This window comes from Hermetia illucens, chromosome 3, assembly GCF_905115235.1.
Source record: "Hermetia illucens chromosome 3, iHerIll2.2.curated.20191125, whole genome shotgun sequence".
Lineage (NCBI taxonomy): Eukaryota > Metazoa > Arthropoda > Insecta > Diptera > Stratiomyidae > Hermetia > Hermetia illucens.
In genome coordinates this window covers 141,912,911-141,939,056 of record NC_051851.1, presented here as the reverse complement: position 1 = coordinate 141,939,056, position 26,146 = coordinate 141,912,911, and the positions used below count along the sequence as shown (strand labels likewise).

Sequence of the window (26,146 nt, the reverse complement as noted above, 5' to 3'; positions counted from 1 at the left end):
TATTCCCCCGTCTTTGGCTACAGCCTTCTAAAGCCTGGTTGCTTCTGTGCTCTGTTCGTTCCCTTCACAAAATTCCCTGAAGCTTTTCCGTTTTGCTTCTCTGATAGGCAGTCAGTGCATTTTTGTACCTCTGCCAGTCCCCGGTTTGTTTTGCCCGTTGAAGAGTTTTCGTGTCTCTGTTCTCATTCTGGCCAGGTTCCTGTTCCACCATGGTACATCCCTTGATGACTTAACTGTCTTAGCTGGACAGCTAGCGTCATATGCGTCAATGACGACTGTGTTGAGGATTTCCATCACTGTTTCTAGTTCCAGTTCGCTCCTCCTCCTCTACAGTGATATATCAATAGACAAATTTTCCTTTCCGCTAAGAAATGGTTTCACCCCGTTCACCCATCGTGCACATTTGTATTTATTCAGGCTTCAAAATAACTGATTTTAAAGCAATATTCAAATTGATTAAATAGAGAATTCTGGTACTTTTGTTTAGCTATTCATATCAAAAAACTTCCATTGTCCTTCCAGGCATTGTTTAACACAACATGGGACAGTACATAAGGAACGCGATCAAAAGTTTAAATGTCCAGTGGAAGGATGCATCTACATTGCAAGAAGTTCAGGCGAATTGAAAGTACATTGGAGCGCTCATACTACGGAGAAGATATTTCCATGTAGTGTATCTGATTGCAATTACAAGGGAAAGACGTTAGTGTTGTTGAAAAGGTGAGTCAAATATCTATTCATTCTTTTCGTTCGTCCTAAAACTGAACCAACCACTGCAATTTCATCTCTTTTGGATTTAGTCAAATCAAACTTTCCCGGAAATAAATTGCCAATGTCACACCGTTTCTATAAAAACTATAGCTCTTCTTGAGATTGCAGTTTTCAGATTCGAATTTTTTTCAAACTTTTGGCAAGGTAACTCTGCCAAGGTGATAGTTGTGACGTGTCTCAGGAGCCCGCTCCTTCGGGACCCTGGTCGGGTAGTGTGCATTAAGCCGGTATTAGCAGCCCGCGTTGCCCCGAGTGAGTGTTGATCCGTCCGTAAGTTCCTACCAGTTAAGCGTAGGTTAGGCCTCAAAGAACTGGGACAGGGGCTTTGTCCCCGAGGGTGTACCCGTTCCTGGCTATTGCGGCCCACTCCCTTGCACACGATGCGCTGGTAAACAATTTAAATGGCGAATAAAAACAAATCAAACGAGGAAATAGTGAAAGTGGAGAGTGAGCTGGGTGCATTTATTCGCAGCACGAAAATACGCCGCTCGCCCCAGCGCCCAGTGAAGGTCGCAACAAGGCCTGAAATACCCGACGAGAATCGGAACGCGCAGGCGGAGAGAAGGACTCGCAAAGTAATGCGGCACCTGCAACGGAGACAGGAACCCAGACCATATCACACAGTGCTATAATTGTGGAAACTACCGAAACTAACCAAATGGTTTCGAATATAAGCCAAGTGGAAGGGCTGTCGACTACTCTGGCGCAAGCTGAAGAGGAAAGGCTTATTAAGAAATGCACGACAGTTGTGAAGCGCATGCGATCTGCGACATTCTCCAGGAAAACTTTAGCAAAGGTGTGAAAAACGGGCTAATGGAACTGGAGGAGCTCCTGGACAGGATTGCATATTATAGGCGGACGTGGAGAGTAAAAGAAAATGCGCAGGAAGTAGAAAAAACGCGACTCCCGACGAGAACACTAGGAGTACCAAACGGATCGCAGACAGCCTATTGCAGAGCGAACTGGGGAAATCCGAGACCTTGAATGCCTCATAGAAAAAAATGAGGTAGAAGAAGCCATCAAACGCGAATGTCTGGAGGTAATCATTGCCCGGATTGGTATCACCTTTCCGAACTCCTGGGGCCAAAAAATCACTGCGCTGGAAGCTGCCAAGCAATACGCAAGGAAGCTTCTAAACAGCGGGAAAATAAGAATTGGTTTGGAAGTGTGTAGGATACAAATCCGGGCCGCCCCAACCAAATGTTACAGATGCTTGAATTATGGGCACACCTCTGCAATCTGTCGGGGATCTAACAGAAGGGCAACATGCCGTAAATGCAGTCAGCCAGGTCATAAAGCGAACACCTACAATGAAAAAGAAAACTGCGTCCTATTCAGGGTCGTTGCGGACACTGCGGGCACGGGGCGGTGTCCAGTCTTCAGAGCAGAATTGGAAAGAGCTAGGACGCAGTCAACATGATTCGCATCCTACAAATCAATATGCACCGGAGTGCAACCGCTCGCGAGTTGCTAGCGTACTCATCAGTGAGCAGTATCAAAACAAGGACCCAATTTCATGGCACCCTAACATATGAGGTACCGCTGCCATTTGGATTCGGGGCGACACCCTCCTTAGGGTTCTTACCCAAAGCCGAGGGGACGGCTTTTTCTGGATTCGGTGTTCAGAGATAACGTTTTTATTGTCTATCTTACACCGAATGAAACGATGTCGGACTTTCGATGCAGGCTTGATGCTTTGAAAGGCACTCTCTTAGGCACAGATGGGCGGACCCTGGTCGGAGGTGACTTCAGTGCTAGGGCACTTGAATGGGGCATGCCTCACACAGACTCCAGAGGGAAACAAATTCTGGAAATGGCGGTGAGAACAGGAGTGGTCGTTCTACACACCATATCCACCCCAACGTTCCAACGCCCGGGCGGTTCAGTGTGCGCCACTCTGGCGCTGTTTCTGTGCATGGAACGTCGCGAAAGTGAACACCGGGAGGTTTGTCGAAACTCTTGAAACAGGTGGGGCCGCGCTGATGGAACTGGTAACGACGGCCTGCGGAGCTTTAATTCCCAGGAAGGTATCGAGGCGTGGCAAACCTTCTATGCATTGGTGGACAGTGGAAATCGCAGAGCTCCGAAAGGAGTGTCACAGGCTCCGCCGCTTAACACAACATCTAAGTGACCGGGAAGAGGCATAGTGACGGAGTACAAATCAGCCAAAAGGAGATTCCGCAGAATAAAGCTCGCTGCTGGCAGGATCTGGTCGACGAGGTGAATGGGGACTCGGTTACAAAAAATCAGAGCTCTGCGAAAACCCTGTTCACTTAACGCCGAGCAGATCGACCGTTGTAAGGTCACTATTCCCTGCGCAGAGAACGCAGAGGACAGTCCACTTTTCTCTATAAAAGAGTTGGAACAGGCACTCCTCTCTATAAAAAGCAAGAAGGCGCCAGGACCCGATGGTATTCTAGCAGAATTATACAAACTGGTAGTCCAACACCGGCCAGACCTACTGCTTGGCGCATTCAACGCTTGCCTGAAAGAGGGCACTTTGTGCTGAAGCGATACGGGCTGCCGGAGATTTACCTCCCCCGCAATTTGACTTGAGAACAGGGAGATCCATAATTAATGCTGTCATGCAAGTCGTGGATGCCGTTCGACGAGCGGAGGCACATAGCCGCCGAACTCGACGGGTGGAGCTCCTCGGAACGCTTGACGTCAGAAACGCCTTTAGTTCCGTTAGATGAAAAGACATTTTAGGCACACTAACTATCTCTTACAAATATTGAGGGACTATCTGAGGAACCGCTCCCTGCTCTATGAAATACTAGAGGGTCAGAGGAGGATGGAGGTCACGTCGGGGATAACACAAAATCCTAGGGCCGGACCTGTGGAAAGCTACCTATGATAGTCTATTTAAACTTGACTGGCCGAAGGGTCGCGCCTGGTCGACTATGCAGATGATGTCGCGGCGCTTGTTGCTAGACGCACTGTCGAAAAGGCGCAAAGCAGACTCGGCATATTAATGCGACGCGTAAGCGGATGGATGACTACTCATGGTTTCAACCTTGCACTGGAAAAAACCGAAGTAGTCATCCTGACTAAAAAGAGAATTCCGACCCTGCGTCCGATATTGTTCAGCGAGTCGATAATCTCTGACTCTTGATTCAAAGATGAGCTTTTTTGGGCAGATCAAAGCAGCGAACAAGGCTACAGCTGGAGTTTCGGTATTAAGTAGACTGATGGCAAACATTGGGGCTCCTATGTCTAGCAGGCAACGTCTCCTAATGAGTAAACGTCTCGCGCAAGTACAGAGACGGGGAGATTTGCGGGTGGCGTCTGCGTACCACACTATCTCTGAACGTGATAGTGATCGTGGAAGCCATCCCCGTTGTTCTTTTTGCTAAGGAGCTTCAAGCCATATACAAGCGCGAGGGAGGTTGTTGCTCGTGAAGAACGACAACGCACCCTAGACGAGTGACAGTTCTCTTGGCAAAATGAAACTAGAGGCAGATGGACTGCGCGACTCAACTGCAACTTAGGTGTGTGGCGGAATAGGAAGCATGGTGAGACTGATTATTTCCTTGCCCAATTTTTAAGTGTGTATAGAGGATTTCAGCCTTACCTGCACAAGGTTGAAAAGGCGCGATCTCCGGATTGTGTGTTTTGCAATGGAGTTGTGGACGACGCCCATCACACTTTTTTTTTCTTGTGGAAGGTGAGATGGGGTTCGTCACCAGCTCTATTCAAACACAGAGGGGTATCTCTCCAGACAACATTGTCGAAGAGATGCTGAGGAGTGCTGACAGGTGGAGCCGTGTTGTCCATTATGGTTGGGTCCTTCTCGTTGCTATGAAGATAGAATTCGACCGGTAGAGGAGCCGGATAGCAAGGGTTTCTTGAACTGATAGTTCCCTTCCTCTTGTCCCCTCCCGTTGGTAGAAGGAATTCCCTGATTTGAAGGCTCCGCGGGAGAGTTCGGGTACTAGTAATGTGACAAACGATTCCAGGCTAGCTCTCTGACGATGGGAAGGTGTTTAGTTGGTAGTCTGACGACGTACCGAGCCGGAAGTCCAACACTGTGTGCGTAGATGCATTCACCTACCCTACCACAAAAAAAAATATATGCTTTTGTGCACGAAGTAAATCGAAAATATGTTTAGGATCAATTTATATACATGCATATATAAGCATAGTATTCGGTAATACGCAATGTCTAAAGCGCCAGCTTCCGGTATTCCGACTTGTTTCGTACTCATCTTACGTTTGAAACTGCAGTCAATAATTCTTATTGACTTAACGGAATATGGATCCAAAGGCTCTCAAATTCCTTCCGGGTATTTTTCCTGAGAAGTCAGGCTTTCCACTACTAAGGCAGGAGCTTGGGAGTCTAATTAATTCTTCCTGAAAGGTTTTCGATTCATTGCTTATAATAATGGGTGGGGGAGAGGTTAGAATCACTGCAGAAAATAGTGCGCAGAAAGTCAATTAACACTTGATTTTTTTAAACTTTATTAAGTTTGCTTTTGCTGTAAATATATAATACATATTTAGGCGGCTACTTGCGCCTTAATTACAAAAATTCACTCCCCTTCCACTAAGCTACCTTAGGTAGCCTCTATTTCACATTTGAATTCAGGATTTATCAGTAGGAGGGCATTTCTTTCTTTTGCTTATCTATATTTCTATGTTCCATTTTGGTCCTTTTGGAGATTTAAGTATTGTTCCCACTGAACCACCTTTTAGGAAAACAATTGAAAGTAACCCAAGGCTCTATCAGTTCAGAAGACATGAAAGAATGCCCACATTGGGCGCACATTTAATTAACATCAACTGGAACTAACAAAGCGGAGTGATCTTAATAAGAACTGCAATCTAAGTAGTTCAGCAACTAATCCCTATTATTTGCTCATAAATTAGTACAGGCTGATCGTCAGGGTACCAAGGAAGCAGTCTACAGAAGAAGATCAAGCACATATGTATGTTCGTATGCACCCATATCAAATACCTTACCATATATTCCAAGTTGAGTTTTCGCTCAACATTAAACAAACTGCCGTTGGTCACGATTTTGCCATTTTTTCTGCCAACAATCATTTATCGTCATTGAATCGAAGAATTACACATATATTCCACTTGCTTGCATCGATCTTCAGTTTACACACTTGTACGCCGCCTCTGGGTAACAACAACAAAATAAGATACTATGGACGAATGCGCGCTCATTGAAAGGCTGATGCTTGCTCCTTTGTCTTCGCCATCATTTGCTCCATATTCCCTTTACAGTCATTTATCTTGCTACTTCTAGGCGGGGACACCAGTATTCAAGAAAATGCAAAAATCTGTCCGCCCCAAAGATTGGCTTCCACCATTCTGGACGAGTGGACAATGTAACTGGGGAGACATAAAGAAAATTTACATGAGAGTAGAGGAATGGGGAGGATTGAACCCTAATTCCTTTACTTATCAATATTCAAAGGGTTTATAACAACAAACGGCTGTAGGTGGATCACGGTTAATTTACTGCTGGTCAAACCTTTACAGGAAGTCCTTTCTAGGTGAAAAGTATGCGGGAAAACTTCAAGTAGTGTTGGCATGCTATCCCTGGGCTTAAACGATCCCTAACTACGAGTACCTCCAGAACCTCGTTTTTCTCTACGATCCTCTCATCTCTAGGATCGAAATATCGCTACAAAGAAAGTCCAGTGCATTTGATCTATGCTGATATTGTTATTGCGCGCTTCACCTTTAGTTGCAACTGCACGTGCACCAGGTATTCCCTTCTGATCTGGTATACACAATATATTTACCGATCCCGGCAATACGCTTGTTTGTTACTGGAAATGGTAGCCATTTGAGGATCATCGTTGTCGTCCATTTTTTACTCTTATGCAGCCAGTCTTTTTGGTCTTATTCCTTGCAAGCAATGGGCAATGCCGCCCGTCCGCCCGTTATCAATTCATGGCCAAAGTCACGATTTGACAATATTTTCAGCCATTTAAGAATAGAAAAACGTTGACTTAGTGGAAAAGTCGAGCGATCATGCAAATTGATTTTGAAAAGCAATGTGCAGTTGGCCATGTTATGTATCAGTTAGTGCAGATACATAAATATTTTATGCATTATGGGACGGAAAATAAAAATTGCATTCAAACATCATCAGAATAATATCGAATAGAATTTCAATCGGGCTTATCCTCTCCTGTGGAAGGCAATTTTGACATAAAGGTTTTTTTATGTGAAAATATAAGACCCAGGAAGAGATTGTATTATATTTCCTAAATGGGGTTTAACCTGATATTTAAATAACACAAACTTGAAACAGCTGACCGAACTACGCTAATCAACGTGGTTACCTTGTCAAGAAGGTACTGTTCAATGTTGAAATAAGCCAAATTTCTTTTCCAAAAACGGATCTACTTCGACACTCCTCGCCTGTAAGTGGATATCACACTATCTCAAATGTGAGGCCTAGCACAATGACTTCAATTGACATACAATACCTTTGAAATATCGTTTTTACCCGAAGAACTCCAACCAACGAAGGTCCTCTAAATCTTAATGGTTGACGGTGGTCTTTTCGTAATTTTCCATTCTTGGGAAAAACTCCTTTTTGGAGATTTATTGAACTCAAACAAGTTAAGTAATTCGCCGGCAAATATTGCAAAAAGTGTACGCGCAGTCTATTCCTTGTTGCAATCCATTCGCAACATGAAATTCTCTATTAGCAGTTGATTCCCATCTGTGATAACAAAGGATTTGCCGAACAGCATGCCACACATCATCGATACGAAGTGATTGGAAAACTAGGAGCCTGGAGACCTGGCCTCACGCGCCTAAAAACGGAACAAATTGTACCAGCTGGTCCTCCATGTTGGGGGTTGGGTAAGGCTTACAACCCTACGCGGAAAACCGAAGTTACGAAGCCACAACAGATGCTTCGGACTGTACTGACAATACAATGACGAACCCGGCAACGACAACGGAATAACGATTTACGCATTTTTTCATGGAACGTGCACTCCCTGTACAGAGATGGAGCTATCAAGCAGCTAGCCGATACTCTATTCCAATATAGGGCTGATGTAGCAGCGTTGTAGGAGATGCGTTGGACAGGGACCGGTTTCTTGGAGAAGAGCCACTACACCATATATTATAGTGGCCATCCCGTAAACCATTTGCTCTATGTTTCTTAGTCAGCGAAAAAATGAAACTTGCGAAAACCACGTCTTTGAAAGCATAAGCGAACGGCTATGCACACTGCGCTTGCGAGGCAAATTTAGAAATATAAGCCTCATTAACATGTGTGACCCCTACAGAGGAGACAGCAGGAGAAGTCGGAGAAGGACACCTTCTACGAGGCAGTAGAACGAATCCTCGAAGCCTATCCCAAACATGATATCAAAATCTTACTTCGAGATTTTAACAGCCAAGTACTTACGGAGCCCATATTCAGGCGATACGTTGGCTCCCACAGCTTACATCTAAATACAAATGATAACAGACTGCGAATTATTCAATTAGCCGTGTTACACGAAATGATTGTTGAAAGTATCTGGTTTACGCGGAAAGCGGTCCACAAACAAACGTGGGCCTTTCCAGACGGAATCACTTTCAACCAAATTGACCAGGTGCTGATCGAACTCCGCTACCTCTCAGCCTTGATGAATGTCAGAACATATAGGGGGGCCAACATGGACTCGGATCACTATCTCGTTGTCATGGTGCGCCGAGCTCAAATAACAACAACACCTAGAATCCCCTCTGACAATCAGGGCGAGTTAACACTGAAGCCATCGGCAACAAAGCCCTCCGCACACCTTTAAGGAGGAAATGGATGCCGCAATAACCGCAATAAACAGAGATCCTGGCCCCAGCCGCAAAAAGAATCTGAACGGCTGGTTCGACGATGAATGTAAGCTAACAACGGAACGGAAGAATGCCGCATACCGAGTAATGTTGCGTTCTCAAAGGACGCGGGCACGGGTGGAGACTTATCACAAACTCCGGCGAACAGGGAAGCGACTTCACAAACGGGAAAAGAAAGCCTGGGATAACCAACGGGTCTGTGAACTTGAAAAGTTCAGGCGCGGAAATTTTACCAACAGTAGGATTAAGCTTTGCAGACCTCGATGCTCATCCTACCAAGACAAAGAGGGAAATCTAATTTCCGACAGAATGGGAATGTTGGAGCGATAGTTTGAGTACTTTGATAAACTGCTCAACAACCAGAACCTTGGTGAGTTGGAGGTCCCGCCAACTGAAAACGGCGGACAAATACTGCCACCATCAAGTATAGAGGAAACAGTCCGTGCAAATCATCGGCTTAAAAATCATAAGTCGCCAGGAGCCGATGGGCTTACAGCCAAATTGGTTAAATATCGAAGCAAACAATTACGCCAAGCGGTTCATCAACTTATGCTCAAGGTGTGACACAGCGAATCAATGCCTGACGATTGGCAAAGAGGCATTATCTGCTCCATACATAAAAAGCGAAATATCAGTGCAGCAATTATAGAGGTATCACGTTGCTGAGTACCATCTATAAGATATTTTCCGCTATCCTGCTAGGCCGGATAGCCCCATACGTCCAGAACATCATTGGCCCATACCAGAGAGGCTTCGCTCCAGGTAAATCAGAAATAGATCAGATTTTCTCTCTACGCTAAGCGATGGAAAAACTGTTGGAATAGGGACATCAGTTACACCATCTTTTCATCGGCTTTAAAGCGGCATATGATTGCAGGGTAAAACTGTACACGACCATGAGAGAATTCTGTATCCCGTCGAAATTAATAAGACTGACTAGGCTGACCCTGACCAATGTGCGAGGCCAGATAAAAGTAGCAAGATCACTCTCGAGACCATTCGACATCAACAACAACTTAAGACAAGGGGATCCCCTATCGTCCTCTTCGGGAAAAGAATCCTCCGAAGAAGGTTTAGCCCTCTACATGAGGATGGACGATTCCGTAGCGTACATAACGACGAAATCTATAAGCGATACCATAACCGTCAGATTTTGGATAAAATCCGGCTGAATGGGTTGCGGTGGGCGGGTCACGTATGGATGAGGATGAGGATGATCCAGCCCGGAAAGCCTATAAGAACAATATCTATGGTAGAAAAAGAAGACGAGGCAGACCCTACCTGAGATGGAGCGCTGGCGTAGGTCAGGATACCAGACAGCTTTTAGGGATATCGAATTCGTGGACCTCGGCGCAAAACCCCCTGATCCAATTGGATTGTTGCACTAACGGTTTGTTACAATCTCGGTAGATGCCGAATTTTACCTAACACTAGCATCAAGTGCCAAGCATTTAGGCTCGGACGATCCTACCCTAGTGGCCGGTGATAGGTTAATGGAACAATCTGTCGAGAACTCCCCGCAACGTATGCAGGTATACCATTCTGCATGGTTTACACCAGACTGTGCGAGAGTCCCAGGACACCAAGGGAAACCGTGAGGGATTTAGGCACAATACCTGTATCTGACAACATTATGGGAACTACAACCACCCGCTCGAGACGTAAATTTCTTTGATTACCCGAGGCAGCGACTCATAATTCACCTTCTTTTCCACGTATTTTCATTCAATTTTGCTATTATAAGGGATGACAACATCAATAATATACCCAGAGCGACCACCCTTGCCAACTGGATTAGTTACAACTTGCCGGACCCAATACATGCTGCTGCAGCTTATATCGGTAAACCGGGCATGTTTCCGTGATCAACCCATGTTTGTATACAAGGTTTTGATGAGTTACCTTACATACAGCATTATGCCTGGTAATGTATTGCACCGGTGCCATAACAGTACAGCCAGAACGTCTCTAACGCCGAACCACACATTCTGCACTAGTTCTCCACCCGTTCTTTCATAATGAGATTTTTATAAGCTCGGGTGGCGACCACGCCATCCTGAATGGCACATGAAGTACTCTGCCTCAGCAAAGAGCTCTCCAGTACACAGTCGGCAAATCCAAATCGGCAAATGGCTACCAAAGACAATTCACGTGTATGTCGTATCGTATCATCGACCCGCTCTTGATCCGACTTCACCTCACTGAGGATTGAAAGATCGATCCATCAAGTTAAGTGGAGTCAGTCCACAGTCTACGTTACAGACAGCCGCATGCAAGGGACTCGCCTGCTCTTTGCTTTCAAAAAAAGTGCGCTGCAAGTCGACTTGGCGGTGATGTTGTGCCGCCACGTCAACTATGTCTCTACCTACAACGTCACGTGGCAGGTTCATCCACTCCACGTCAGAGTTTGGATGATGCATTCGGAATTTGGACATAGTTATCCGTATCTGCCGCTGCACGTTTTCCAGATCGGTTTTCGTCCAAGACAATATTCCGAGTGTCTAAGCCTGTGAAGGGATAGCGTATACATTCAATGCGCTTACCTTATTCTTCCCCGAGAGATGCGATTTCAGCGCCAGCTTCACACGTCGCAGGAATTCGGACAGCAAAGCATCCTTCAGATCACCAACTCAAGCATGGGTTCCTTGCAGCCTTCCTAGATACTTTTAGTAGTCTGTCTCAGTCATAGCTTCGATGTGGAGGTCACCGATGCTATGTCTGGCATGCAGCGCCTTATGACCTGTGCGGATGGCTTGGATTCGACACCTGTCTAATCCAAATTCCACCCAAATATCAGGGCTGAACACGTCTATTATTCGCAACAGACTTCTAAGGTGGTCATCAGTACCAGCATACAGCTTGATGTCACCTAAGTACATCAAGTGTGTCAGCTCACACTTATCACGTAGGACATATTTGATTGCGAAACCATGGCCTCAAGCATCATTCAGTAGCCATGAAAGGGGATTCAACGCCATGCAAAACCAGACGGGACTTAACGAATCCCCCCCGCAGATGGGCTTTGAGGTATTGGCACCCTCAGATGAACGCACTGATAAGGGGTTCCATAACTGTCGCCAAAAACTTTATTAGTTTCGGATCAATGCGACACAGATGTAGAACATCGATTAGCCTGGTATGCGGTGTGCTGTCGCAAACGTTGGCATAATCGATATAGCAACTAAAGAGGTTTCTTTGGCCTCTAGTTGCTTGTCCTAGAACTACCGAGTCGATAGTGAGTTGCTCTTTGCAAGCCCTTGAATCAAGTGTGCAGTCCTTCTGCTCCTCGGGAAGAATTTTGTTGTTCTCGAGGTGCGCATTGACCCTTCCACCAATAATGGACGTTATGAATTTGTAGAGGGTTGGTAAGCAAGTAATCGGTCATGGGTCCCCGGGGGTCGTGCACCGTATTCTTTTTTGGGACATGGTAGGTAATTCCCGTAGTGAAGAGGAAAATTTCCCCGGCCGGCTAATGACCTGATTTATGCGTGCGCCAACCGACTATGTACACTGGTCAATTTCTTATACCAGCAATTCTGAACCCGATCCAGACCAGGGCCCCTCCAGTTCTTCGAACTGTTTATGACTCACCCCAATATTCTCTCGCTTCCGTCATCGAAAATTGTTCTGACGTTCTGTTAGGATTCGTTGAGTGATCTAGAAAAACTCGACTGGTTCCTCGCATAAGTTGCATTCTCGACACGTCTGCACTGGCTTTCGCCATACCGTAATAACTGACTGCATATAACAGAAAATTTCTACTTTAGTGTGTCCAGAATTTCAATTACGGGTGTTTCACTGAGGATGTCATAGTTTCAGTAAACCCTCTGCTGGCATTGCCAGTGCTGATCTGAATCAGTCTAACCTATCATTACTGTTTCATTTATTAAAATCGTGTCCTCTTATCTCATGCTGGAGCAAGATATTATCAAAGCTGGTAAGAAATGGCAAATAATCTTTTTGGTGACAATAGAAAAGGCAAAAGCCTTCATCAAGACAATCCTTAATCAATAATCTGGGTTCAGCACTGAAATTCCGAACTTGAAGAAATCACTGGAGAAAAGATCCCCAGGTGGAAATTATGTGAGTTCCCCTATCATCTCTTTTTATTATAGAATTTTTTGCGACCCCTAAGAAAACTTCGGATAAGGGGAGACCTCCCGCCTTCTCCCCAACTTTCTCGGCAGGCTTGGCTGGACCAAAATTGAGAAAAAGGCTAGAAATTACCAAACAGTCTAACAGACTACCACCTGTTTCGATCTTTAAAGCTTCAATATCTATGAAGGTATTGAGCTCAATTGGTTAGGGACTCAATATTCAAATTTTTATGGTGATATCTTCATATCGTCAACATCTGCTTATTCCTAAGTATCGTCAATTTACTACTATGATCGATATCATAACTTCATATCTCACGCGAAATAATTGTTCTTTGACTGTACAAACAAATTCATACAAATTCACATGTACATCATAAATTAGGTACTTAAGATTTATAATCAAGCTAAAAGAGGTTCTTAATAAGAAAAAGTCTGCGCCACTGCTCCAGCCAAACCTAAGGGCAAACCACAACCCTTGGGCTATTGAAGCCTACAACACCAACTACCTCAGGCACCTTGGGAATAACATTTAAGCATCAAAATTCCACCAGTTGCCTAGAAATTTTAGAGCTACACAAAGCGCTATTCCCAATCCAATCATCTAGAACATTCTGGTTAAAAAATCAGGGAGTTTAAATCACCAGATACTCTTCAAAAACGAAATGGGCTACACATTGACCATCAACCTACTCGTGAAGAACCATACAAAGCTTTCCATCTATACTCTCCCTTTCGGGAAAATCGCGTCTCTAATCATTCGCAGCCTAGACCACACTTACTCCGCACAGGAACCTGAAAGCATATCCAGCACGCTTGCCGAACTCTAAGGCGAGGCAAGTGACCCGCCAACTACCACAAATGCCCTAACTCAATCAGAATTAGGGGGTAGAATGCCCAAAAACGGGTCCCTTCATCCCAGATCAAGCAATTCAACCAAACATACCTCCGTGATCTAAACGCCCTTCTTCACTCGACCGTCACTGGTCTTCACTGATGCGCTACACACCGACAACCCAATCACTTCAACTCCACAAACACTAGTCAACAGCTTTATGCAGACACAGGGGAGCTCTCTGCGGACAACATTGTCAGAGAGATGCTGAAGGGCGCTGGAAGCTGGAATCGTATTGCGCATTATGTTCGGGCTCTTCTTATTGCGAAGAACATTGAACTCGACCGACGGAGAGATCGGTCGGTAAGGTGTTCCTTAAACTACTCCCTTCCTCCCCTCCCCTCCCGTTGGTGAAAGGAATTTCCTGACTTGAAGGTTCCCAAAGGCGGGAGGGCTAGCCCGAAGTAATGTGTCAAACGGTTTGAGGCTAGTTCTCTGATGACAGGGAGGTGTTCAGTTGGTAGTCCGGCAGCGTGCTGTTGCGGGAGTCTAACTCTATGCGTAAACGCATTCACCTACCATACTCCAAAAAAAAATGAGGCAATGTAGCCAGCATTGCGCTCGCACGAAATTATTACCCTGATTTGACTCAGGTACTGATTCACAGCTGAGTCGACTGACTGAGACGATTCAAATCTAGCCACGCAGCTATCCGGACACACGTCCGTTAGTAACACTAATTCTTTCTTCTTAATTCTTCCCTATAATACTCAGTTTAAAAAAAAATATGTAAATGCGACAGATCCTTAAGTCCATAATTGCCTCCTTCTTTCTCTTATCGTTTACTTTTTCCACTTATAATTCAACATTAGAAAAGATATTTTTCTCACCAAAATATAACTAACATAGAGTGCCTACCCTTGAAATGAAACCACATGCTTGGGACATTCTTCCTGAATTTCCACACTTCACACCAGCCCTTACATCAGTACCCACTCTCAGTACCGAAATACCAAAAACCTGCACATTTCGATCATACGACAACCAACACTCCATATCTCTCTCATACCAGGAATAAGCGAATATCTCATTGAAATTCCGCCTAATTAAAGATTCGTTCAGAGCCGATGATTGCACTTGATACCCTTGAGATGTCGTGTTAACCATAAACTATATCAGCAGGATCAGAAGGTAAATACCACCGGCACTACCGTGCACACAACACACTACACCACATGTCTTCCAGCAAACATTTCAAATCGGACCATAAAAGATCACGTTCACCAGTCCGACCTGTAACTATATGTTGTGCTGGATCGAAGAAGCCGGCCCCTGTGCTGACCACAATAACAAGAGCACTCGCCCAGAAGCTCCACACAAAGTAGAGAACCATTTCCAAGGAGCAATAAGACAACCGAGAATCCTTCCACCTGAATATGTCGACAGCGAACGAAGATGTCGTTGATGTCCATCCAAGCTATGGATGATATTGGAGGAAAAATAAAATTATTCAGAACAAGCATGATCGGGGACAATATCGAATCGCCGGAATCCACTGATTTACGAATCAGGGCGAGCAAACCGATGAGGTTTGGACGAAAGGGAGAATTTTATGGCAGCGAGGTGTTACTAATCCTGAGTAGGAGGTGCATCATTTCCCTCGATTGGCACCCAAATTTTCCTGCATTTCATATCAAATAGAAACCGCTCATTTAAATATGAAAACGCTCTGAAGAAGGTTCAGCAAACAAATATTTACAAATGCAAATCTGAAGTTTTCCAACCGACAACCCTACTCCCTCTACATCTAGAACTGGTAAACGATTCGAACTCTACTCTTCATCTTCATTTCACTACGTTTGTGATTGCTCGGTTTGCTACCTTTGATACATTTTCACTTCTTCCTTTTCCGTAAAGTTGGGGTTTGCAGGTCATCCAATAAGCCGAGGAGGACTCAAGAACTGGCTATTGCCATCGGAAATACGAGCGACAATCTTTAGTGAACAAGATGATCTTTTTTCTGCCGTGGGGCGTAAAGAATGCACTCACCTTAGTACGCGCGCGGACTTTGTTTTATTTTACTCAATTCGTACTTTATGCTGCTGGTTCACCATAGATTCGTCCTTAGATCACTTGTGGGCAGAGGACATCTAGTTTAGTTAAACTTGAAGGTTTGCTACAGCATTACAGCACAAGAAGCCCGCGTACGCTAATTCAGATATATCAGAAAATATTTTCAGACTTAATGTATTTCAACCCCTTGTGAAAAGCAAGGAAAGGAGATACCTAAAATCTACACAAGAAATCTGCAAGTTTCAGAAGGAATCTCGACCACCCTTGGGATACATCCAGGTTTACAAGGTTGTAGAAAGACCAGAAAGGCCAGTGGCTCCATAATGTGGGAGGAGTGAAAGCGATATTCTGCAATCCTTTTGAGACTTCCCTCAAAAGATAATGATACTGTCGCTCTTTCGTAAACCTAAAAAAGTTGGCCTAATTCAAATGTAAAATTGATGGTTCAGACCAATCAGACAAATCTGGCAAAGCCGCTATGCTATGTACCAAGGGTGACTTTCGGCGACGCAGTAGCGACTAACGCTGGAGCAACTGACTATCTGAAGGTATCCTAATGGAGACTACTTCTGATATATAATGAGGAGACAAGCTTTTAATCTAACTTTCCCGGTAGCGATAATGATATCAACGAAAAGTTTTTAAGCTTTGTCAATTTCCTTCTCCCATTATATAATTTTAGATTTTTGGTGCAGAATCGATTAGACTGAAATGAAGTGGCAAGAAGCATTAAATCCGTGACGGCTACTTCCTTTGTCTCTCTGATTAACAAGAAATCAATTCATGCTAACCATACCAAACACCATTTATCAGCAAGGAAGGTATCATTCCATATATTCTTTACAGATATTGGTTAAGGCCCCAGAAAGTTACTATTGCGACAAATTGTAATGATAAATTACCTCCGCTCAAATTACTAAGAGACCTTCGTGAAATATTGCTTGGCATGAGTGGAAAACATTGCTCGTCGACCTTGGTTTCAAGTCACGACCCAGTTATGTGACCTTATGCATCTTCAATATTGTGGCTTTTACTGCGATCTAATTTTTCTCTGATCTTAGTATGTCCTTCACTAAATTGGGAAAACATATCTTCATAATCAAATATTCGTCGACGTGCTCTCTTCTCCAAGTAATGCCTCCACTTCTACCATCTTTTATAAAAACTCTTCTTTACGGCTTTTTGGAAGCTAACAATACCTCCCATTAGCTACCTGTTGGATACAGATTATTCCTACAATGACCTGGACTTTCATCACAATTATGTGGTATACTAAACTAACTACCCACTCATTCACGATGCTGGTCCTGCCCAGGCAAAGGCCGAGCAAACCAGGATGGATGGTATGAGGGTAATAGCAGGATGTGATATCAAAGCCCACCACATATGCTGGGGAAGTTCCAACATCAACGCAACAAGACCAAGACTATTAGAGTATCTCATAGGAACCGATCTGTAGATCCTCAATTTAGGTAGCGAACCCACTTTCGTCAACATGATCAGGTGAAAGGTCATCGACATCACGGTGATATCCCCTGGCATTGCGGCTCTTATCGGAGAGTGGGGAGTATCAAACAATATCATACTCTCGGATCATAGTCGCATTAATTTTATAATGAGCTTGGATCCATATCCAACCACTCCGTTTTGGAATCCGCGTAATACAGATTGGGCACTCAAGGCACCAAAGAAGGTTGATTAAGCCGCTGTCTGAATCGGTATAATGAGGCACAGAGAGCTCTACAGAAGAACAAAACATCGACTAAACGATCATCGAGGCAACCTCAAAGCTGAATCGGATCTTTGTCGTAAGCCTGGGTTATCCATTGTATGTGTACAGAGCGGGAGTTACACAGAAAGCAATGAAGAAACGGCAAACCACTTACTTGAAATTCATCTTGCGGGCAGCATCCGAAATTTCATCTCAGGCCCGCTCTCAACCGAGAGACTGGAATTTAGCATGCAAGGTAGTACCACTGGAGCGAGTAAAATGCGCATTTCACTCGTTCCAAGATACAAGTCTGCAGGTCCGAATAGCAACATTCCTGCAATAGTAATAGAAGGAATATACTATGATATATACCGTCCTTACCTAGCACATTCGTATATTCTAACCAAGTGGTGTGATGTGGTGATGATATTTATATATTGGGTTGGGGAAAAAGTAATGTCGTATTTTGTCAATAGATGGCGACACTTAAACATATCTTGTGTTGTACTTATCGCATCGGGTCGTACTATACGGCGATTTGAAGACGACAATCTGGGCTACAAGTGTCTCTTTGACAGTGTTGCGATCGTACGTTTCAGTCTCAAGTTGTAGAGCGTCAAAGATGGAGTCCACCAAGCAAGAAATTTGTCATATTTTACATTTTTACTACCTGAGAAGTAAAAACCCAACGAAGGCGGCCGAAAAAAATTGTGAAGTTTATGGGCCCGAAAGTGTAACGATTCGCACAGCACAGCGTTGGTTGGATTTCGTTCTGGTGTAGTGGATGTCGAGGATACACACCGTACAGGTAGGCCAATCGTCGTAGAAACCGATAAAATCGTCGAAGTCACGCAAGTAGCCCGGCATGTGAGCATTCGCTCGGTTGGCCAGGAACTGGGTGGAGACCATAAAACAATTTGGAACCATTTGCAGAAGATTGGATTCCAAAAAAGCTGGATGTTTGGGTGCCACACGAATTGACGCAAAAAAATCTCTTGCACCGAATCAACGCCTGCGATGCACTGCTGAAACGGAACGAATTCGACCCATTTTTGAAGCGGATGATGACTGGTGATGAAAAGTGGATCACGTACGACAACCTCAAGGGAAAAAGATCGTGGTCGAAGCGCGGCCAGTCGACCCAAACCATCGCCAAGCCCGGATTGACGGCAGGGCGGAACGTTTTGCTGTGTGTTTGGTGGGATTGGAAGGGAGTCATCCCCTATGAGCTGCTCAACTATGACCAGACCCTCAATTCTGTCCTCTACTGTAAGCAACTCGACTGTTCGAACCAGCGATTTGCCAGAAGCGGCCAGAATTGGTCAATAGGAATGGTGTTGTGTTCCACAAGGACAACGCTCAACCTCACACATCTTTGATGACCCCCCAGAAGCTACGGGAGCTCGGATGGGATGTCCTATCGCACCCACCGTATAGTCCGGATCTGGCACCAAGTGATTACAATCTCTTCCGGTCCATGCAAAACGCTCTTGGTGCTACTAAGTTGGCCTCAAAACAGGCTTGCGAAACTGGCTGTCTGAGTTTTTTGCAAATAAGGAAGGGAGGTTTTATAATGGGGGGAGGGGGGGGGATAATAAAGTTGCCTTTTAACTGGCAACAAGTTTGCGAACAAACGGCGCATATTTGACTTAAATCGGATAATTCTAAGTACGTTCCTTTTTCCCCTACCCAATATTTATTTCCAAACCAACGAAACCCACCTTAATTACCTGTTAATTACGGCGACGAGTCTTATTAATTTCCAGGGCCAGTTACCTGAATATGTGTTTAACAACCGCGTTGCGTCTTCTCTCAAGATGTCTAAACTTTCCCAAGGATCCAAGGTTGTCGTTCGGTATGCATGACGCAAAAGCTCAAGATTTTCCTGTTGAACGCTTCAGATGATGATCTTAGATACGACTTTTGTTTCCGAACACTACTTACCGCTTCCTTGATGTGTTCATTAAATCTAGTCGTTATCAGGCGTTTAGTCTGTCCTATGTATATCCTATTACAGTCGCTGCACGTTATTCGGTAGAGTAATTTTTTCTGTTGAGGATGCTGGGAGTCTTGAATCCGCACCCACTTGATGACGGACCGGACCACTTGGGAAGCAACTTACTTCCTCTTTTGTAGTCCGCGGACTCCTCTTTTGGGTTAAACACCCAAGTTTTCAAAAAAGAACGAAAAAAAAAACGACCCGAAACGTACAAACTGCATTCATCCAGATCCAGCACGCGGCGCGAAATCTTGGGCTGCACATCAATGAAAATTTACCACAATGTCGTTCTGTCGCTCTCTATGGTTCTGAGTGTTAGGCGACTATAAAAGGCAATGAACGATGTCTTACGGTAATGGGGACAAAGACGTTGTGTTGGACTAGTGGCATGACATGTTTTGATCGCATCCGAAATGAGGATATCCGGGATCGTTATGGGGTTACACCGATCGTGGAAAAAATGCGAGAAAGGCGTCTTCGATGGTATGGTCACGCTTCGTGCTAACGAGAATTTACTTGCCAAGATTGGTCTGAACATCGAAGCCGATGGTAAACGGCCCAAAGGCAGGCCGAAACAACGGTTGCTAGATACGCTGGATGGGGATTTAAAAGCCTCGAGATTGCACCCAAATCAGGCATTCGGTAGAGCCAAATGGGGAAACCGATCACCACGAGCCGACCCTGCTTGAGAACGGATCAAAGGCTGAAGAAAAACAAGAGGAGACTTTGAGACCGTTGGTAACTTCTCCTATCTAGGGTCGAAAATCACAACCGATAACAGTTATGACGATGAAATCCGCGCACGGTTGTCGGCAGCCAACAGAGCCCATTTCAGCTTACAAAAACCGCTCCACTCGAAACTGCTCATCATAGAGTCAAAGCTGTACAAGACAATGATCTTGCCAGTCCGCATGTATTCTCGGAAGACCTGGATTCTTGGAAATAAAAATTGCGAACTTTTAGCCGCGTTTGGGAGAAGAATCCTCCAGAGAATTTTAGGCACTCTTCATGAGGATGGATGATTCCGTAGCCTACATAACGACGAAATCTATAAGCAATACCATGACCGTCAGGTTGTGGATAAAATCCGGCTAAATAATTTGCAGTGGCAGACCCTGTCTGAGAGGAATGATGGCGTATCCCAGGACGCCAGACAGCTTTTAGGGATATCGAATTGGTGGACTTCGATGCAAACCGGGATGTCTGGAATTCCTTATTAAGGCAGGCCTTGATCGGATACCGGTTATTGCGCCGTTAATGATGATGATGAAACTAAAATCTCGATGGAAAGGATTGACATGGCCACCGTCAAAATCCATAGAAAATTTACCCCGTGTTTTAAGGTATGCAGAGGGTTCCAAACGTAAACATATCTTAGGGAGAGCAGGAGAGATGGAAAAGATTTCATTTCTGATTAGATAATTCTCTAGTCCTGGTATAGTGTCGAATATTAACGCAACTTTCTAGACAGAAGCCAAAAGTGGAACACTCTAGCATCGTTTATGCACTGTGTCTACCTAGGAGCCCCTAAGGAAGAATCACAGAAGCCTGAAAAATCCGAAACTGTGTGACGAAAAAAGTTTCAGAATCTCTGAAGTAAATAAATCGATTCCAGAGGATCATCTGCACAAAAATTAAATAAGCGAAATAAGCACGTAAAGAGATCACCTGCCTGTGTTAAAAAAGTGCCAAAGCGGCTTCACATCAGAATATCATGACGGCGGCACCAGTAACTGCTCAGCGAAATCCCATCCCGCCAGGTAAAATCTGAATTCGAATCGTGACTTATCGGAGCAAAGAATTTAATGCCAGTTTAGCACTGATGGTATCCGACAGTCAATATGGCTCTTGGTTCTCCTCCTCGTCCAGACATCCACAGTTGTTAACGTCCTCGTCTTTGTCGTCGTTATTCTGGTTACTTGCTCATCTTTTTGCGAGTTTTGCTAATGTGCAAAGAGAGTTCGTCCATCTTCTCGCCCATATTACCAAGTTGTCCTCAAGTCCTTTGTTTTATTAAAAATATGCGTTTCTTGATCTCGATATATTGTTGTACGACGACTGGAATTGGTTTTGGGTAACAATTTAAGGTTTACGTACAAGATCTTCAATTAGTGATTGTCGCAGAAGTTACGCAAGGAAAGATGCTCGGAAGCTTTAATTAGAGTTGAACGAAGATCATTAAATAGGAGCCAGGAGCGCTGCAATGCTTTGGGGTTGATCGGTATTTTGAGATCGTTTCTTACTGGATTCTACTTGCATTCTTCTCAGGGTTTTTTACTGTACGAGGATTTCTATCTATTCGTTCAAAAATGTTGCTCTTGAGCTGCAATTAGTGATGTAAAAATAGAGATGCAAACCCTCACACTCTACTTTGACGTAGAACCTCCAAAGCGAGCGCAAGATTTTTAAAATTAAATTGATATGCAATTTATGTGTTTTTTAACCGCGGACTCAAATTCGATTTTTTCTGTAACCAATATTAGAAATCGGATGAAATGACCCTCACTTATGTGTGCCAAAAAGTATCCTTCTCCGTTGACATTTTAGGTATTTTAGATTTTTGACCGCGTCTAACGCTAATTATGCTTTTCCTAATAATGATCACAAGTAACTCAAGGCATAAATATACAGTATTTTTTTAAAAAAAATTGTTTTTCCTTATTTTGCCTCAAGTATTCACTGTTTTTCTTGATCTTATGCTCTACATCACTATTGCCAAAGCCTAGAAAGTATAGTTCGACACTACAGTCTGAGCGGAGTTACGTAAGACATGTTTCAGTTTACCCCTGTGCAGAGACCACGTTCTCCATTTCCCTATCGCACCTACGCACTATCATTGTCGGTTGCTGGCAATGTGCTTCAGATCACCCCACGCCTTTCCGAGAAGCTTGCGATTTCCCTCAATTATTCTATGAGTTAATGAAAGTTTGAGGTTTTCAAATACCAAATACAGAGAGAACTTTGGCGCGGAGCAGCCTCAATTTCATGCGAAAGCGGATTTAGCAATGTTGATGCGTCGAGCGACACCAAGTTCGATGTCACCATGGGTAGAAGCAACGCTTCCTAAATATACAGACTGTTCGATACTTTCTAGGTTCTGGCCAATAGCAGTAATAGAAAGAGCACGATGAATCGTCAGACTGAAAACCTTGGGTTGGATGGTAGTTATCTTCAGTGCTGTCAAATCTAAAGCCATTTGGCCAAGGACCATGACTTGTTAAAAGAGCAAACAGGTATCGTCCGTTGAATCCTTCCACATCCTTCAGCCAAGGCAACATTAAGAACCCTACTGAGAAGGAAAAGAAAAAGTATTGGTGGCAAGGTGCACACTTGGCGGATTCCTGTTTGAATCTTAAATTCCTTTGAAATTCCACCTCGATGCAGCATGTAACATTTTGTACCATCATATGTCGTTCTGATGATGGCTTTTGCTCCTTCGAAAGGTTCATCTTGCGTAGATTTCGCAATATAGATACATTACCTGCTTACGTTGTCGAAAGCTTTCTCGAAATCGGTTAAGAGCAGGTGGAGTAGTGATCTAAGCTCCGAAGGCTGTTAATGCCCGCCCAATGAAAACTGTTAAAGTATTCCTTAATTCATGCCAGGATGATTTTGACTAGCATCTTTGCAACAAGGGGTGACTTTAGTCCGTTTGAGTGGCACTCATAGTTTTGATTTTGTTTTGTTTGCGGTAACAGTTCGAATCCACATGTTACGTTGGCTTGCCATATCAACATCGAGAGATGGAACTGAAGGGATTTGCACAATCCACCTTCTCAGTTGCTGATCATTGCGAATCAGAAGCCTAATGTTAATTTCGGAAGGGTTACAACCACTCGGAAACCCTTTCATGATGCGACATACGATGACTAGATTGTTGCTATTTGCAGCAGCTTCTGCTAGCCTCACCAGCGCAATGGAATTCCTTTTGTCACTAACACACTATGTTGAACTTTTTGTTTCACTACTCTCAGCTCTTTATTTTCATCAGTCCACCTCTAAGTTTCCGCAGTCAGCCAGATCTTGTAACACCCTCTTGGGACAAGGCCGGCAACTTCGCCCGCACCAGCGACGAAAGTATTTTTGATGGCGGCCCTTTGCTTATTAGTGTTCTCTGGCGAGTTATGTAATGTTTGTGTCGCTTGCGCAGCAAGACGGTTTCCCACTGCTGGACAACAGTCGGATCACGGAGGTTTCGTTGCCCTGCGAGCAGATGCAGTAGCGACGCCCAAACTAAGGTAAACAGTCATCAGATGATGGTCTCTTTCGAGGCCGATTCACATTCAGAAGGCAACTCCTAAATCTGCTGCTCTTGCAGTGCGATATGTTCGAAACTCAACCGACTTTGTTAGAAGTTCTGTGCCTCATGTTCCTGCCTAACGGCTAGTTCACATTTCTTCTCTCCATTGCGAACCTTGGGCAATGGAACATCACATGCTCTGAACCCTGAGGTATTCTATCACATCTAGGGCATGAATCATACAATCCAAAACGGTATTTGTAGGAGCCACTGTGTCCCGTGAGGAACTGCGTAATGTGTTAGTTGGTCTCCTCGTACTTCCGCTCAAGCCACACCCTAATGTTGGGGATAATTCAATTCTAGCCTTGCCAGATTCCTACATTCTGTGTGCCGTCCGCACATCTTCCATGAGACAATACACTTATTTCTTTCACCAGAATGTCGACAGACATCATACCCGCCACCACAATTACTGCCTGATCTAATGTGGTTCTAAAAACATTGCAAACCCTCAAAGCCATTAACCGGTAAACCAATTTGACGTGCTTCCGTCTTTGAGAGTTTGTAAGCGCCTCTGCACACACAGGGGACGGATGAATCGCACCACTCCTACTAGAAGCAACCTCTGACAGTGTTTCGGCCCACCAATATTCGGTAACATTTTTGCAAGTGCCGCGGAGACACTGGCTCCTTTTTGGCATGCATACTCTGGGTGTTTTCTAAAGCTCAATATGGCGTCAATTATCACGTGAGGCAATTGACAGCCGGCTTAGAGACGAACGTATATCTACCGACTACCACCTTCGCAGTGTTCTTCATTCTACTGTTTTTTAAAAAAGCCACTTCCGTGTTCTCATCCGCCAAAGTCAACCCGGCTCCTTCTAGCCAGGACTTAACCGCTCTGGGTGCTTTGCTGTGAAAACTACCGCCGACATTCGTAATCTCTTCTGGGATGAGAAGAACAAGTACTCTATGAGAGATAATTCTCGAATAGACTCAGATCCAGTTGGTGGAGTTAACCGCATTTTTTACATTCAATGGTATAGCAGCCGCCAGAATTCAGCGCTTTTTTGCCAGATTCGCCACAATGCTTATTGCATCCAATGCAAAACGTGCGCACCGAAACCCTTACTGATCCTCCGACAAAATATTGTTGCTTTCGACATGGGTAGCAGTTTATTGCAGATGACTCTCTCCGCCATCTTACCCACTGTATCCAGGAGACAGATCGGGCGATATGATGCTGGATCTCCAGGTGGCTTATTGGATTTGAGAAGCGACACCAACTTTTGTTGTTTCCATTAAACAGGGAATACCCCTTCTTTTATATACGCCTCGAAGATGTTGGCAAAAATGTCGGGTCTAATCTTCACTGCTAGCTCCAAAGCTCCATTAGTAATATCATCCACGCATGCACGCCTATAATATATTTCGCGCAACTCCTCCTCGGTTACTAGAGATATTACGCACTCATTGAGCTGAAACGTTTGCCTTCCGCTGTTTTGATAGGAGGAAACAGAGTGGCAACAAACTTTTTCAGAAGGCGCCTGCAAATCAACTGATCTTCACATTCTTTCCATTACCACCTTATAAGCTCCACTCCAAGAGTTTATATCGGCATGGTCGTGCAACTGTTTGAAACAGTCTGGTTTACTCCTTCAAATGGCCTCTTTTAAGCGACTCCGCATTGTATGTGTATCTTCTCTCGTAGATGACTTTTTTTCTGGCCACACCATCCAGGGATATGTCGGATTTGAGCGCCGCAAGAACATGCCCCAATCAAAAGCTTTCGCCGTCCACCCGGACAATTCACCCGGCAATCTGCGAGACCTCTACTTTAAGCTAGATTTACCTTTGATTTCAATGCAGATTGTCTGGTTGTCACTGTGAATATCGTTCTCACTGATTTTCCTTAAGCGACGCTCACATACACAAATATAGACTGTAGACCCATTCTTCTGAAAGTTTATGAGATCCCGACATTTACCAGCACTACGTTTAGCCCGCGAATGCTTCGAGCAGAATATTCATTCATTCTCCAACTGCCGCATTCAAGAACCCACGGGTTAGTGCCCTCTACTATGAATTTCCACCAGTGTGCTCTCGCGCCCAGAATGCTCAGCATCTGCACAAACTCGTCAAATGTACCGCTGAGTGGAATATAATAGCTACATATGTACACTTCTTTCACTTTTGCCATGGTAAATCCATCCTCCGAATGCCCCATTATTTCCTGAAAAGATGGTTCTGTGCAAGCCCATAGCGGTACCTGGCCTATTTGGTGTATCACGCAAATCCCAACACCATGATTCGACATGTATTTCTCGCGGATAGTTTGCGGGGGTATGCCCTACGCAGCCTGGCAGTGGTTGAGGTTTTTTGTATCAACTTCATCTGTGATTTACGTTAAGGACTCTCCTGTATTCGAGTCACCGATTTTTTTACTCCCTCCCTTCCTTGACACAGTAATCATTTTGAGTCAGCTTCACAGTTAATGCAAATATGGCCTTCCGCTCCGCATCTCCGTATTGATCCAACTTGTCATTAGAACTGGTACATGCTTTCGCAATGTGGCTGAAGCAAAGGCATCTAAAGCACCGCT

The 26,146-nt window shown here is 44.5% G+C and overlaps 1 protein-coding gene across 1 annotated transcript in view; it reads left to right on the top strand.

Annotated features, from left to right (window-relative positions):
* LOC119652169 (zinc finger protein 26) overlaps positions 1-26,146 on the top strand; it is a 91,637-nt gene that overhangs the window by 61,133 nt on the left and 4,358 nt on the right. Inside the window, exon 3 of the mRNA XM_038056115.1 lies at positions 523-720. Within this exon, the coding sequence (XP_037912043.1) occupies positions 523-720 (198 nt within the window). The remainder of the gene's footprint in view (positions 1-522; positions 721-26,146) is intronic.